At 35.4% G+C, this 14,202-nt stretch overlaps 2 protein-coding genes across 8 annotated transcripts in view; one reads left to right on the top strand and one right to left on the bottom strand.

Moving 5' to 3' along the window:
* TPPP (tubulin polymerization promoting protein) overlaps positions 1–14,202 on the top strand; it is an 89,429-nt gene that overhangs the window by 56,977 nt on the left and 18,250 nt on the right. For 2 of the 3 annotated variants that reach the window (XM_068670655.1, XM_068670654.1), the window contains one exon: positions 4,956–14,001. The exons of the other annotated variant lie outside the window; for it this stretch is intronic. In XM_068670655.1, the coding sequence (XP_068526756.1) occupies positions 4,956–5,150 (195 nt within the window). In that variant the 3' untranslated portion in view covers positions 5,151–14,001. Of the gene's footprint in view, positions 1–4,955; positions 14,002–14,202 lie in introns of those variants that run through there. 3 annotated transcript variants of the gene reach the window in all.
* LOC137850525 (programmed cell death 6-interacting protein-like) overlaps positions 1,057–14,202 on the bottom strand; it is a 32,088-nt gene continuing 18,942 nt past the window's right edge. For 2 of the 5 annotated variants that reach the window (XM_068670650.1, XM_068670653.1), the window contains exons 3-4: positions 9,038–9,095; positions 1,057–1,413 (exon numbers count right to left, since the gene is read on the bottom strand). In XM_068670650.1, the coding sequence (XP_068526751.1) occupies positions 1,346–1,413; positions 9,038–9,095 (126 nt within the window). In that variant the 3' untranslated portion in view covers positions 1,057–1,345. Of the gene's footprint in view, positions 1,414–6,427; positions 6,576–7,398; positions 9,096–14,202 lie in introns of those variants that run through there. The other 3 variants (XM_068670651.1, XM_068670652.1, XR_011092574.1) reach the window with 2 other exon arrangements.

Genomic DNA, 14,202 nt, shown 5'->3' with positions numbered 1-14,202 from the left:
GAGAAAAAAAGGGTCGTTTGTAAATGCCCTCACAGAGGCCACCCCTGCAGCCCTGAACTACCAAAACCTTGCTACATAAACCAAATACATTTGTGGTGGTTGTTTTTACCCTGTGTGTACCGAAATACTGGAATAAGTTGCCCAGAGAGGTGATGGAATCTGCATCTTTGGAAGTGTTCAGGAGTTGACTGGAGAAGTATCTGAGCAAAAGTATCATTAGAGCTTTGCTGTGAGTGAGGGTTTGCACTGGATACAGGCTCATATGCAAATGTTCCTTCCAACTTGAATCGTTGTGTGAATTTATGAATATGAATAAATCGAGCACTGGGCTGTGCTGTAAGAAATCTGATAGTGATTACCTTGTGGGCACAGAATAGGCCTGACTCTGAGCAGGTATCTTGGCTCTCTATTTTGTTGTTGTTTTCTGTGAGATCACTTGTTGTCTAAAGCATTAATTGTTCTGTAGATAAACATGAGTAACTTCCCTATTTAGAAAAGGGAAAATCTTTGCATTGATGTCACTACTGAAACTGTACAGTAGAATTTCTGGCAGTGGTCATCAGTGTCAATAGGCTGCATGTGATTATTGATTTATTGTTATTATCAATGGACTGCTTATTGCACTTGTATCTAATGTGAACATCCCTGAAAAACTGCTGCTAAAGAAAATTGTATGTAACAATGTGGTGGTACAATGTGTATAATGCCGCAATAGACTGTGGCAGCAGAAAATAGGTACATTATTTCACGTTCCTGCATAGATGATAGAAATTAACAGCTGTTCTGAAGTTAGAGAGCAAATTTTATGGAAACAAGGTATGTGTGCACGTTTGGCTCATAAAATAAGGACATTAGCTAGAAGTTCTCCATCTCTTAAAGCAGACGAATATACTGTTACTGTTGCAATTAGTACATATTTAATCTGCCTATGTGCCTAAAGCTCCTAAAGGAAATAAGACGTTGTTTGCTTAGGTCAAAGGAGAATGTGATTCTTGTGAAGCATGCAGAATTCAATGTAATTTGTCATCGTCCTTCAACTTTTTTTTTTCTTTTCTCTCTCTCTTTTTTTTTTTTTTAGGTTAGTTAATATTATTTTCTAAGCAATGGGCTGACTTAGAAGACCCCAGTCTTGTGCTTATCTTGAGCTTTAAGGGAACTATTTTGCAACTGAACTGGAACAAGTCTCATTAGAGACTGGGGAGGAGGATTCACCAAAAGCCCATCTTGGAACAAAAACAAACAAAAACAATGAGAGTCTGTGCTGTTTCATCTTCATCCCCAATACGACTGTAGAGCTCTTTCTCAGAGAAGTGCTGGCACATAGTTTTTGACGTTGTCATGGTAATCAGGCTACTAGATCCCACAGTTTGTGGACGCTTGGAGTCTTGAAATCGTTGGGAGCTGGAGCTAGAGCTAATATTACAGGGGAGGAAAAAAGGTCATGTGTAAATGCTGAGTATGCAACATATGATTTGCTCCTTAAGTTGGGCACTATACAATCTTACTTTGAGGTTGCTAGATCTGGGCCAAGCAGGTACTGTTTAACTTGAAATTGTTCCTGGAGGTGATGTCACAAACAAGGTACCTTCCTTAATGAATTTTGGTTAAGTTCTAGTGGGAATACTAATCAGTGGGAAGTTGGGGGTGATCTGTATAGAGTTAAGACTTGTGGTATTAGAACACCCAACTGGTGTTAACTGGGGATTATTCCTTCAAAAGTTCTCACCCTGACTTTATTAAAATGGTGTTACTACTGTCTGGCTCTATTGGAGTTAGTTACCACTTTCTTTTCTTTTTGTGTGCTAAGCAGAAGCAGCACGAGTGAAATCCAAATTTTTTGTTCATGTTTGATCTGTGTTCCTGACTTCCAGCATTTATTTGTTTTTAACACATATGCATGCTTTCCCATGAATTAAAACAGCGCGCACACACACACACATCAAGAAACATCTTTTTCTCCCCAGTATGCACTTGCAAACTGGCTCTGTTTTCTTCTAGAACCTCCTCCCCCCCATGCACACTCTGGGGCTCAACAAATCCTCTTCTCTCAGCTTCTCACTGCGTATGCCACATGTTCCAAGCTCCTTACTATCTTAGAAGCTCTTCTCTATAGACACTGACACAAAGGGGTAAAAAGTAGCAAGTTTGTACATGATCGTTTCAAATCAGTAAATCTACTGGTATAAAAACAATTCCTTTTTACTTCCTCTAGCTTTTTCTGAGACTGTGGCCTGTTCTGATCTTCTCAGTGGGGTTTTAGTGTGAGCAGAGATTCAGTTGAAGGGGTGGGGGGGCAGGGCATGCATATCTTTTCTGACTCCTCTAAGATGTTTCCACCAACCTGGAGGTCAGGTAACCACATCTTTGGGTTTGAGGCCCATAGTTAAGAAGCAATATATCATGTGATTAGTTATGTACTGTTATTTTTATATATCCATACATATTAATTTATTAAGGAGAGAACAATGTTCCAGGAAAATACCAGTAAAAATACAGGTTTGGTGAATGAACAGGTCCATTGTCAGTAATCTTCCCTTTTATGCTTCTGGCTTGTGTTAATGAAAACAACTGAGTAAATGGGAGAACAGCCAGCCTTGGAGGGCAGAAGTTTTGGTATTTTGGAAAATACCATTGGCTGATTCATGTGGTGTTCCCAACCAGTTTATACATTCATTATATTTAAGTCTCTTTTGCAAAGTAAAACTTTTCTCATAATGATAGGTTTAAAAAAAAAGGGGGGGGGGGGTAAAAAGCCAAGTTCATGTGGATCTTCTGTGATATGCACACTTTTTGGTTAGCTATATTTCCAGACAGAGAAGAAAAATTGAGGCTTCTGTGAGTTCACAACAAGGAAAGAAGAAAGTTGCTCCAAGTGGTTTGCTGCCTCTAGAAAAATATAAGTAGGCAGGTATAGCTCAGTCTATAGTAGGTAGATAAGTAGTAGGTATAACTTACCGCAGATAGTAAGCAGTCAAGCACTTGGAGATTGGAAGCAGAATTACTGTATGGCAAGAGAGAAAATTTGTCTGTGATGCACTGTTAAAAAGAAGGTGGAGTGCTTACTTGCTTTTAGATGGGAATTGTCCTGATTTAGCTCTTTGTGCAGTTCACAGTATTTCTTCTTGCATTTTTCCTGCTGATGAGGGGTAGTCAGCTCTTTCCCTTCCCACTTTTTTTTTTTTTCCCTTTTTTTCCCCCCCTGTGAAATTGGTAATGAACACCTAGGTGGCACAGAAGAAGGAGCTCCCAGCTACTGTGTTAAATTGTGTTGCCCTTTTCTCTGTTGACAGTTTAGTCTCTGGTTACAAATATTCAGGATGTTACCAGCAAATAATTAAAACCAACCAACCAAACAACAAGAACAAAAACAACAATGAAAAAAACCTTGCAAAGATTACTAATTGGTACTGTGTCTGAAATCTCCCAGAACATCTTGGCTACATAAACAAATCTATGTGGCAAACTTTTCTAGGGAGAAATGGCATTAAATACTATAAGGGCGTGCTTGAGGGAGCAAATAAAGCCATTCAGTTTCAATGAAGAATTAAAGAAGGATGATTACAGTTGACAGTTACTGTAGCCTGGTAGACCATTGCAAAAAATGTATCCTGTTTGAGTAAGGAGTAATATTTGCATCTTACCTAACAGTCCTCATTTGAGCATTTTCAGCAGCATTAACCACTCCCAGTGCTCTGATTCTCTTCTATGCAGAAGTACTGTTACTGAGTTACTGCTGAGTTACTGGTTATTTTGAAGAGCAATACTGTTTCTTGAATAGCCAGCACTGCCTTTTGCAGCTCTCCCATCAGAGAATCAGTAACTTACCAGGAGTTGAGAAAAGATGTCTGATTTCAAAAAGAAGTACTGTGGAGGATGTGGCTTCCATGGTGGACGGGCCTCAGTTACAGCATTCATTCCCATTCTTTTGGTACAGATTCGAGTATGTTTTCCAAGTATAGCATGAAAAGATATTCAAGCTACACTGTTGTGTAGAAGAGCTTCGTGTAACTCTGAAAGCCTGTTTGTTAGGTGTCATTAATAAGTGCTTGTTTAATCCAAAGATGGGTAGAGATGGAATGAAGTTTTTGATGGAAGATGCTTTGGGAAACTTTTTTACTTCACTACAGGGAAGTCATTTTTGTCTCTAAAATACACCCTAACATATGGTAGCATGCATAATGACACCCAAAGTGCATCAATATTCGTTCATGTCATCATCATTTCCACTAGGACACAAATATCTTGTTTTATTTTTTTCTTTTAGTGCCCTTTTTCTCCTGATTTTCAAATGTGAACTTAATTTTTCTCACTCCAATCATGCAGGTTGGCATGTTCCTGTATTGTTCTGTGACATACTGTTTTCATTCCATTTGCATAGTGACATTTTCTCAATGATCGTAAAACTTTAAGTAGCCTTATATGACTCAGTGGAAATAATTTAGGAGAAAGTTTTTGCACAAAGCCATAGATGACTAATTTGGTAACACTGAAAGTAACTTTCAATTCTTATAGTTTTTTACTTCTATCTTAATTCTAGTGTTTAGAATAAATTTTAGTCTCTCGTACCAAGGAATTCTACTTGTATTGGTTTGCTGGTGGAGGAATTGGAGTAATTGGTTACATTGGTGGAGCTGGGCTTTTATGTTTGGATGTTGAGCTAACAGGTTTTGAACATGGCAATTCCTGTCTTTGGTGTTTAAAACTTGATTGTTAATCAAAAGTATCTCATATTGAAAGTCTCTTGAAAAACTTTTGATATAAGTTGCACTTTTTTATTCTTGGCTATATTATTATTGTAATTCTATGTAATGGCAAAGAACAAATTTTTCCTTTTGCTGAAAGTGAGTAGATATTTACATAGTATCCATCATTAGCATCAGTACCATGTACAATGCCTGTACTGAAAGTAACATTTCTGATGTGTGTTTTTGTGTGTCTTTTCTTTCTTCCAATAGAAAGCCATTTCATCTCCAACTGTATCACGCCTTACAGATACATCAAAATTCACGGGTTCTCACAAAGAGAGGTTTGATCCCAGTGGGAAAGGAAAAGGCAGAGCTGGCCGAGAAGATCTGGTGGATGCTTCAGGATATGTATCTGGCTATAAGCATGCAGGCACATATGATCATAAAGTACAAGGAAGCAAGTAAGACTGAGGGTTTACAACACAGATGGAGAAAGAGAGGGGGAAAGAGAATATATTTTTAAGAATGACATAGATGAATCCTATGTTTCAGTTGTTGTGAATGCTGAGGCTATGTTGTCAAGAAGTTTTCAGGAACTGGAACTGATTTCAACATCTGATGAGCTACTTGCAGCACAATGCCACTTCATTACATTCCTCATGCACACATTGGCAAAAATAACTGTATCAGTTAAAAAAAAAGACATCATTATGTTCAGCGCTTTAGACAAAAAAAGTCAAGAGCTGTTATATTACTCTTCGTCAATTTGAGCAAAAAATTTCAAACATTCCTAAATGTCCTGAGGATGTAGAAGAAAACCTCCTGAAAAGAGGCTCTTTCATAGCAGCATTTCTGAAAAATATCCCATTATTTATGCAGATTGATTTGACTACTGTTTGTGGGCTTTTTCAAAAATGTCTTATGTGCAATCTGGAACTTTCCTTAAAAGATTCAGCAGTGTATTACTGCGGAATAATTAGTTGTAATATACAGGGTGCTACCATGTAAATTTCACACAACATTTATGAAAAATTAAATTAAGAAAAAAGATCTACTCTGGGACAATACAAGTTCTAACATATTTATGTCAGCAGAAAAAGGTGGAGAATACCAACCCCTTACTTTCCTCCTGTCTATACTTTTTGCTTTGTTATTGTGTGTACTGTGTAGCATGGTATGCCTAGCTGATTTGTATGAAGCTAATTTACTAACCTGAGAGGTGAGGAACAAGACGTTACTAAGAAAGTCTACTAAAGCTTTTTGTAGTCCATTTTCAAGTTTGTACTCCCTCACATTTGAAATGAAGGGGGCATTAAAATAATAATGCTTTAAAATATTGATTTTGACTAAACCTTGCAAATCAGCGCTAATAAGTGAATGTTATTATGCACATATCCCATTTAAGCTATAACATATGTAAGGAAGGTTATGACCCCCTTTATTAAGGACATTTAATATTAATATTCATGTAACTAATTGCAACTTGCACAGAAGAATATACTATTATACTTGTGCTACATGTTCTGTTAGTTTTGTTTGAAGCCAAAGGACTTGATTCTCTGTTTAGTTGTGCCGCCTTATTTGGGAGTAATTTTATTGATGGGAATGGCTTTCTGTTGCTATAGAAGAACCAATTCCACATGTTTAAGGTACAGGCAGCTGAATGTGACCTGCCTGTGGCCCAGATTGCCCAAACAGGTTAATAAGAATAAAAGTCACTCTTTTTTATTTTTATTTTTATCTTTATTTTTATTTTTATTTTATTTTATTTTTTTTTGTAATATATATATGTATACATACACACATACATGCACTGGTTAAAAGGGAGAGAAAAGGCTGGTCCACTTTTCCACAAGAGCTGAAGAAGTACTCTAATGTATTACTCTGGTCCTATAAAATTATGAAAGACAATTTTTTGAGTGTTTAAATGCAGCTCCTAACTGCTTTGCTTTGCTTTCTTTTTAAAAAAGCTCAAGCACTCATTTTAATGTTTGTCTGTGGATAAAGGTTAATAACTTCACTGTTTTCTTCCGAGCATTATCAGCATCAGCATCCCACTCAGAGTACATAAAATTCAGTGAGCTTCATGGTCTGTCACATGCCATGCGGGCTAACAGTCTGTATTTGGCCCATGTCCAAAAACAGAGAGCTGGTTTTCAGTCCTTTCACATTTTGTGTTTTCCTTTTCTGACACTGAATGGCCTTTCTTGTAACTTTGCCTCAAATGACCCTTTAAGCCCATACATCAGCCTGAAACCACAACAATAACACATAAAGGCAAGGAGTTCATCATGGATTTGAAGATTTTTATTTGTTTGTTTATAACTTGTATTGGTTTTTATTTTGAGGAGGGAGAGAAGTTTACTAAAACTTAGTACATGTTCTTGTCAGGTTTTAAGTATCTTTTTGCTGTGATTAGCTCTGGTTATCTGGGAAGACTTTTGATATATCCAGGGATGCTCAGGTTGAGAAGCCTTCACCTTTGTGTGAGTCTTTCCAAGATTTACTCTTTGTTCTTGAAGACAAATTTACAGGGAATGAAGGATTATACAATCCTTTCTTGCATTGGTGACCTGTCACACTGAGGCAGCAAGTAGCATACTGTGATACAAGCAATGGCTAAATTATTCCAGCATGGCAGTAAACTGGCTAACTGCAGAGAACCCTCTTCTTTATGATATATCACTGGTGCCTGTGCACCTGAAGGTTAGTATTTTTCATTTTGTTTTGTTTTATTATTTTATTTTATTTTATTTTATTTTATTTTATTTTATTTTATTTTATTTTATTTTATTTTATTTTATTTTATTTTATTTTATTTTATTTTATTTTATTTTATTTTATTCTCTTTATAAACAAAATGGCTAAGCCTCCCTTGACAAATCCTTAGCTAAGTTAAAGGCAAAATTAATGTCCCTGTTCTTCCCATTGACTTTAAGACTTGTCTGATAGCTCACTGGTAGCTGAAAAGATCTGGACCCTGCCTGAATGAAAGGTAAAATGAAAGTCCAGTCTAATGAAAAGATGAATGAAAGTTCAGTCTATTGTAGAGCCCTTCCAACACTTTGTTAATCTTGCCATTTGTTGCTAGCTAGTGGTCTTGTCTGGCATACTAGGTGATGCCTAACCTAAAGTTACCAAGTGAAGGCTTTCTGAAGTATGCAAATACTGAGTGCAAGTAATGATATAATAGAATAATGGTATAATGGAGTAATGTTTGGTTAGGAAGTTTTTAAGGTCATATTAAGTTTTAAGTTGCTAGTCCACAGCATGAGAGAGATCAGCACACTCATAAGCCAGAAGGCATGCAAAATAATTGTGAATGGGGACAGATCCAGGCTGACACTGACAAGAAATGGTGAAGAAGAAACTACACCAACTTTGCATTACAGTATGAAACCTGTGCCAGAACTAAAGCACTTTGTACAGACCTGATTCAAAGTTGTATAAAATGTTCAGTGACATAGTAAACTTTGGATCAGGGCCTGAAAAGATGCTTTAGATAGCAATATTTTATTTTGAGGAACATTCTTTGTTTCTTCTTCTACTTTGCAGTTGGATAGTTTAAAAACACAATCATACAAATGCATGAAAAGAAATCATTCTGATATGACAGTGAAAAATGGAAGTTGTGGCTGGAAAGGTAATACTTTGGAAGGATTTTTCCCTTTTACTACACTTGATATGGAAGACATGGAAGATAGAAGTTATGAACAAAAGCACCACATACAGTTTTGTATCAGTGGTTCAGCCACTTACTTAAGCTCTTACTTTCTCACTCATTTCTGTGGGAAATTAAAAGCCTAAATATTAGCTTGTTAACCATAATGTTAATTAATTAATTAAATACTAGCTTGTTAACCATATTTCTAAAAGTTCAGGCCTGTTTGGGAATGAGGCAAAGTGGTGTAACCACTTCTGTTGTTTGTTCACCTGCTGTTCTCAGGAAATCAAGTACAGCTTGTAACTCAGAGATGATGGAAAGGGATATCTTGGGAGGTGGCGTAGAGTATATATACTCATCGTGTATACTACTACTCTACATAAATGGCATGCCTGAAGTGAGGACATGGTGTACCCAATAAGGTTTATACTCATCTCTGGTTTTTGGCCATCTAAACTCATTCCATCAGACTTTCCAGTCTGATTTCTCATCTGCAATGCTCTTGTCTATAAAAACCTATTATTCCTAATTACCTTTGCTTTCAGTGAACATACTGTTGAGGTAAATGTGATCAGAAAGTTCATGTAGCTTTTAGCAATAATTACCTATAAGAACAAACTCCAATTTGTTCTTTTCACTGTTCATTTAAAATTAAACCCTTAAATACTATGACAGTACCCAGTCTTACCTGCATCTCCAGTCTGACTGTCGAACCTTTGCAAGATTGAGGACAAGAAACAAAAATCCTAAGGCAGAAGAATAATCTTATTAAATATATATATATAATTCAAAATGTGCAGAAGAAAAATGGGGTTTATTATCAGTGCTTGTTTAATAAATTTATTACTCTCTGTGCTTTAGTGACTTGTTGAGAGTTTTCCAACAATCATATCTATATGGAAATTTCAGGAAAAAATATTGTCCTGCTCTTCGTGGCTATCAAAGCTATCACAATAGTGTTACTGAATAACAGACATTAAATAATATATCTTTTTCAACAGTCCTATATGAACAGTTGTGACTAGTTGTAATAAAGTATTTGGAAGACCAAAAGAAAAGCTGAACATTGGACAATGGACAATGTCTGGCCTGTTTGTGTTTTTGCATGTGTGTGTATGTGTGTTACATTTTTAAAAACACACCGTATTTCTTACCAATGACATGAGTATCTTTTTTACTTTAGGGAAAGGAGAGGGAAATTTCCAACCTACTCATATGTCACACTTTGTGTTTTTCATCACTATAGAGACTCTCCTTCAAAGATACTTTGGATTAAAATGTGATATTTCCCCTGTATTTTACTGACCTTACCTGAATTAAAAATTCCTCTGGCAACTTTTTGAAATTATAGAATTCATGGGTTACCATTTCAGTCATGTTTTTCCTCTGTTGGCTGAGTTAATATAATTTTCATGGCAGATGGAATTTGTTGGTAAGCCAGAACTAAACGGTAAATGACTACTATGGATTTGCAAGTGGGAGGTATAGAGAGAAAGTGCTTGTGTTTCCTTCTCCAAAACCAAAACTTTAAAGTAACTGTAATTGTGTTATTTTTTTAAGTGATGTCAGTTAAAATAAACTTTCTTTGTGCCTGCTTGTATGATAATTATCAGCTGTTCAAAATATAACCTTACCTTACAGTAATGCATGTATATTGGGGGCATGTGTTTGTCATCCATAAGAATTATGTTTGCACTCACCAAGTAACAAACCATTTACTTTCATGATAAAATGTAATGTGTTGCACTAGTACATATCCTTTAAACTCTGACTGTTGGCCTTGTGTGTGTGCTAAAATGATTGCACCTTTGTGTATATTTTTTGTACTGTGAATATTATGTTCTGTCTGTTAGTTGGTAGTTGGTAATGTAATACATAGGACTTGTGCTGGTTTGTGTGTGTGTGTGTGCACATAATTTTTGAATCCAGCTAAGTAATTAAACCATGTAAGTGCTGGCTTAAACCTTAAATCTTAAAAGGCAAAGCTCTAGTCCTGCAGCCTGAGCTATTCAGCATGGCCAGTAGTTGGTAATGCTGCCATTCTACCTCCATAGTACAAAAGTAGAGATCTAGAATTTTCATGTTTTGACACATATGTCTATTCTGTTCCTATTTCTGGAGGAAAACACTCTCCAGTGATTCAAGCATGGATTTATAATGGCAAAAAGAGTTCCTCCGTAGTGAGCAAGTAGAAAAGAAAGAGTCAACAGTTTCTCTGAGTGCTCCCAGGAGATAATTTAAAATTATGCCCTGTGTGGGCCCTGTATTTTATTTTGCCCCAACTTTGTGAAGCAAGTTGACACTTACAATGTATGCACGCAGTTCTTCATTAGTCAGGTAAGCACAAAATCATGGTATAGTGGGGGCAAGAACAGGGAACAGGAGACTGTCTTACAATGCCTGTGGACTTTTACAAAATGAAATACCTGAAGCATAATGACAAAATCTCAAACTTGTGTGAAATTCTTAGTTTGGAGTGCATCAACTTGATACATGTGTACCTCCTATATTTGGAGTTTTGCCCATAAAATAGCATTTAGACATTAAGTTATTAATTTTGTGCACCCAAGTGCCCATCTAGCTACCAGATATAAGCTGGAAATGAAGGACTGAGCTATTCCTTTTAAGTGTTCAGAGTCCTAAAACTAGTGAGAGACCTTTAGTTGCATTCCTGCTTGCTCATTAAACTCAAAAACAGTGCTTTGTCTCAACTAAGAATGGTGCCTCAGGAGACTAAAGAATATTGCAGGTAGATGCTCCAAATCTTAACTGTCTGAGCAATTTGTTTTTCCATATACAAATAATTGTTATATGCTTTTTTTTTTTTTTAGTATTATTTATTTAATGTTTTTCAGTATATTACCTGAGCTATATTGTTTCAAAATCTGTATAGAGATGGTGGATTTCACAAGTTTTAAGATATAGCTGTTTTCTTATATTTCTCAGAAAACATTTAAATTTAGTTGTTTCATTCAAACTAACTGATCTAATTGATCACCCACTGTAGGTAGACTTTGGCAAGAGCAAACCTGATAATAAACAAAAGGAAAAAAAAAAAAAAAACACAAACCAACACGGTGTATTTGCTGAGTATTCTTGAAAGAGATTTACAATACTGATTGTCTGAAATGACTTTAAAAAAAAAAAAATCTCCTTTGTAATCATGCGTGTGCAAATGTCCACTACTTTGAGGCATGTGAGACTACAGAAGAGATTTTTTGTTTTGTTGGTTTGAGATTCTTCTATACTTTACATTTGCAAATTGACATTGAAGTGCCACATGCGCAAACCTGACCTGATCTGGAAAATTATTAAACACCTACCACATTCCATTGCAGGTAACGATACAATTAATTAATTTTCAAATATATTTATAAAGCTTCTCTTTTGTGAGTAAAGTTTCTGACACTTGAACAAAGTGTTTTTTTGTTGTAAGCAATTTTAGAGGCCTGCAAGATAACCTTCACTAAAGGTAGTTTGCCCTTACCTTCAAATATCTTCATGCAATATTTTTCTATGACTTTACACATTTTTCAGTACAGGTCACAAACTTGAATAAAGTCACATCCAAGTTAATTAAAAATATAGTCTTAAAAATATACCCATATGCTTCATCCATCTTTACATTTTAATCAGAAGCTATGTTGTTGTTGATCAACACAAAGAAGAATAAAGGAAGAATGACAATCTGCATCCCAACAATCGTGAATCGTTTTAAGCTCCAGTTTACATCAGATGAGTTTCTGCATGGTTGCATTTGCTCAAATGTTATTTTTAAACAAAGCAATGAAACAATGCAGCCTGTGGTCTGTTGAGTTACGTTAATGCAACAGTAAAATGCCGTGTATCAGTAATATTCATGCTAAATACACACTACTTCTTTACAAAGGCTTTGTGAAAGGGCAGTTAACGTACAAACTATAAAAATCTGTTGGCAAACTACTTTTGTTAGCACTATATTGCATGAAATGGCCAGGTCATCAACAAAAACAAGTTACCGGATGCAATTAGTGTATTTGTCTTTGTGCTGGGCTTAGAATTATCAGCTTTGGCAAACTATTGCAGTACAGATGTCTGTATAATGCTTATAATACAAAGTAATTGTCTTTATATTCTGTAAATCAGATAAATAGTTGATGTTGCGTAAGTATATTGATGTTTATTCTTTGCAAGGTTTTATACATCAGATTTAAATGTTGGAGGAGAAATATATTTATACAGAAGTATAATTTTTGAATCTTCAAAGTTGGTTTTCTTCAGCCATGAACCATTTATTTATGCACATCATGCTTTATTCCTTTGCTAGATTGTTTATCTAGCAAAGATAAATACATACATTTCTTTTTTTGCTTTAGACAGTTTGATTCTTTATTTGGACAAATGTGGGTGTGCATGCTGTCAGGACCTGATCATAAAGTGGAGAGGTGAAAGAAACTGTTTTGTCTTTGATTACCTAGATCACTAAAAAATCTAACTGTTAAATAGTTGATATGAAGGTGGATCTTGACATAGTCTTCCTTGGAGCACTATCCAGCATGATAAAAACCTTCAGTGAATTTTACTATTTCTTGCTTATTTTGATTTGTCTTTCATCTTGGGCCCCAAAAAACAGGAAGCTGCTGTGTGCTAATAGTTACCTGCAATATTTATAACTGTCAACATTGAAAACATTAATGTTCAGCTGTACTAGCATACTGTGAAATTTTAACACAATTAAAACTTTACAAGATCATTTAACCTTACAAGTTTACTTTTTTCTTACTAATTTATCACTGAACCTTTTTTCATTATCACAAATGGACAACTTCAGCATAGAATTTCTTAATCTTAACTGTAATAGGTCAACATATGCTAAGCAAATATTTTTAACCACTTGATGAAGGGGTCACAGAATTACAGAATTAGGGATTGGAAGGAACCTTGAAAGGTCATCTAGTCCAATCTCCCTGCTGGAGCAGGGTCCAGGCACTGTCCAGTGTAAAGAACACTGGGTAAAATTTTATCCCCACTGCAGTCACTGCTGGAATTCTAACTGGCATTAGCAAAAAGGGAGTCACCATTCTGAAGGGGTTAATAGGCCTTGTAAACATGACAAGAAGTTATGGGGGGAGCACAACATTGATTCTCCATTTCCATACCTTTGTTTCTGTTAATTTAAAACTACTACTATACAATCTTTAAAATAAATAAAAGAAACTTGAAAGGAGATCATATACTACTAGCCTGTACTAGTTTTTTGTTTTGTTTTTGAGGAAAGGGAAACAAATTTTTATATATATATATATATATGCAATATATTTTTACACTATTAATGCTAAAAAGTATTAAATGTATCACATTATCAGTATGAGTGTTAATGGCAATGTTCTGGACGTTTTAAACTTTTCAAAGTTGTGTTAAATTCTAAAAAAAAATAACAATGGAAAAGGTACTTTGTCTACTATGTTATTGTCAAAGTTTAAAGGAAAAAGTTAAAGTACAGCAGTTATTTGAATAGCACTGTAAAAGCTTGGCTTGAAAAGCTATAGTGAAATCTGTATTGTAAACACCATTTTTTAAAGCATAGCTTCTCATAAAGTATGGTACTGCTGTTGACTGTAAAAATTTGTATGTTTAATTGGCAAAGTAATCAATAAATGTGTTACTACATCAGTTTCTGGTTTCCTCCAAGTAAATGGTGTTTGCAGTTAAACTCTGTTGCCAACAATTATTTTACAGTTTAGCTGATAAGCAAATGGCTAATGAATGTATTAATTACATTAAAATGCTCTCCGAAAAGCCCATTCTCTGGCTCTGAACAGAATAGGTTTATTTTTTACAATTTCTTTTCCTACTTTTGAGTAAAGCTAGCCT

This window comes from Anas acuta, chromosome 2, assembly GCF_963932015.1.
Source record: "Anas acuta chromosome 2, bAnaAcu1.1, whole genome shotgun sequence".
Lineage (NCBI taxonomy): Eukaryota > Metazoa > Chordata > Aves > Anseriformes > Anatidae > Anas > Anas acuta.
Note: the sequence above shows the minus strand (reverse complement) of the source record. Positions and strands in the feature narration are given on the sequence as shown.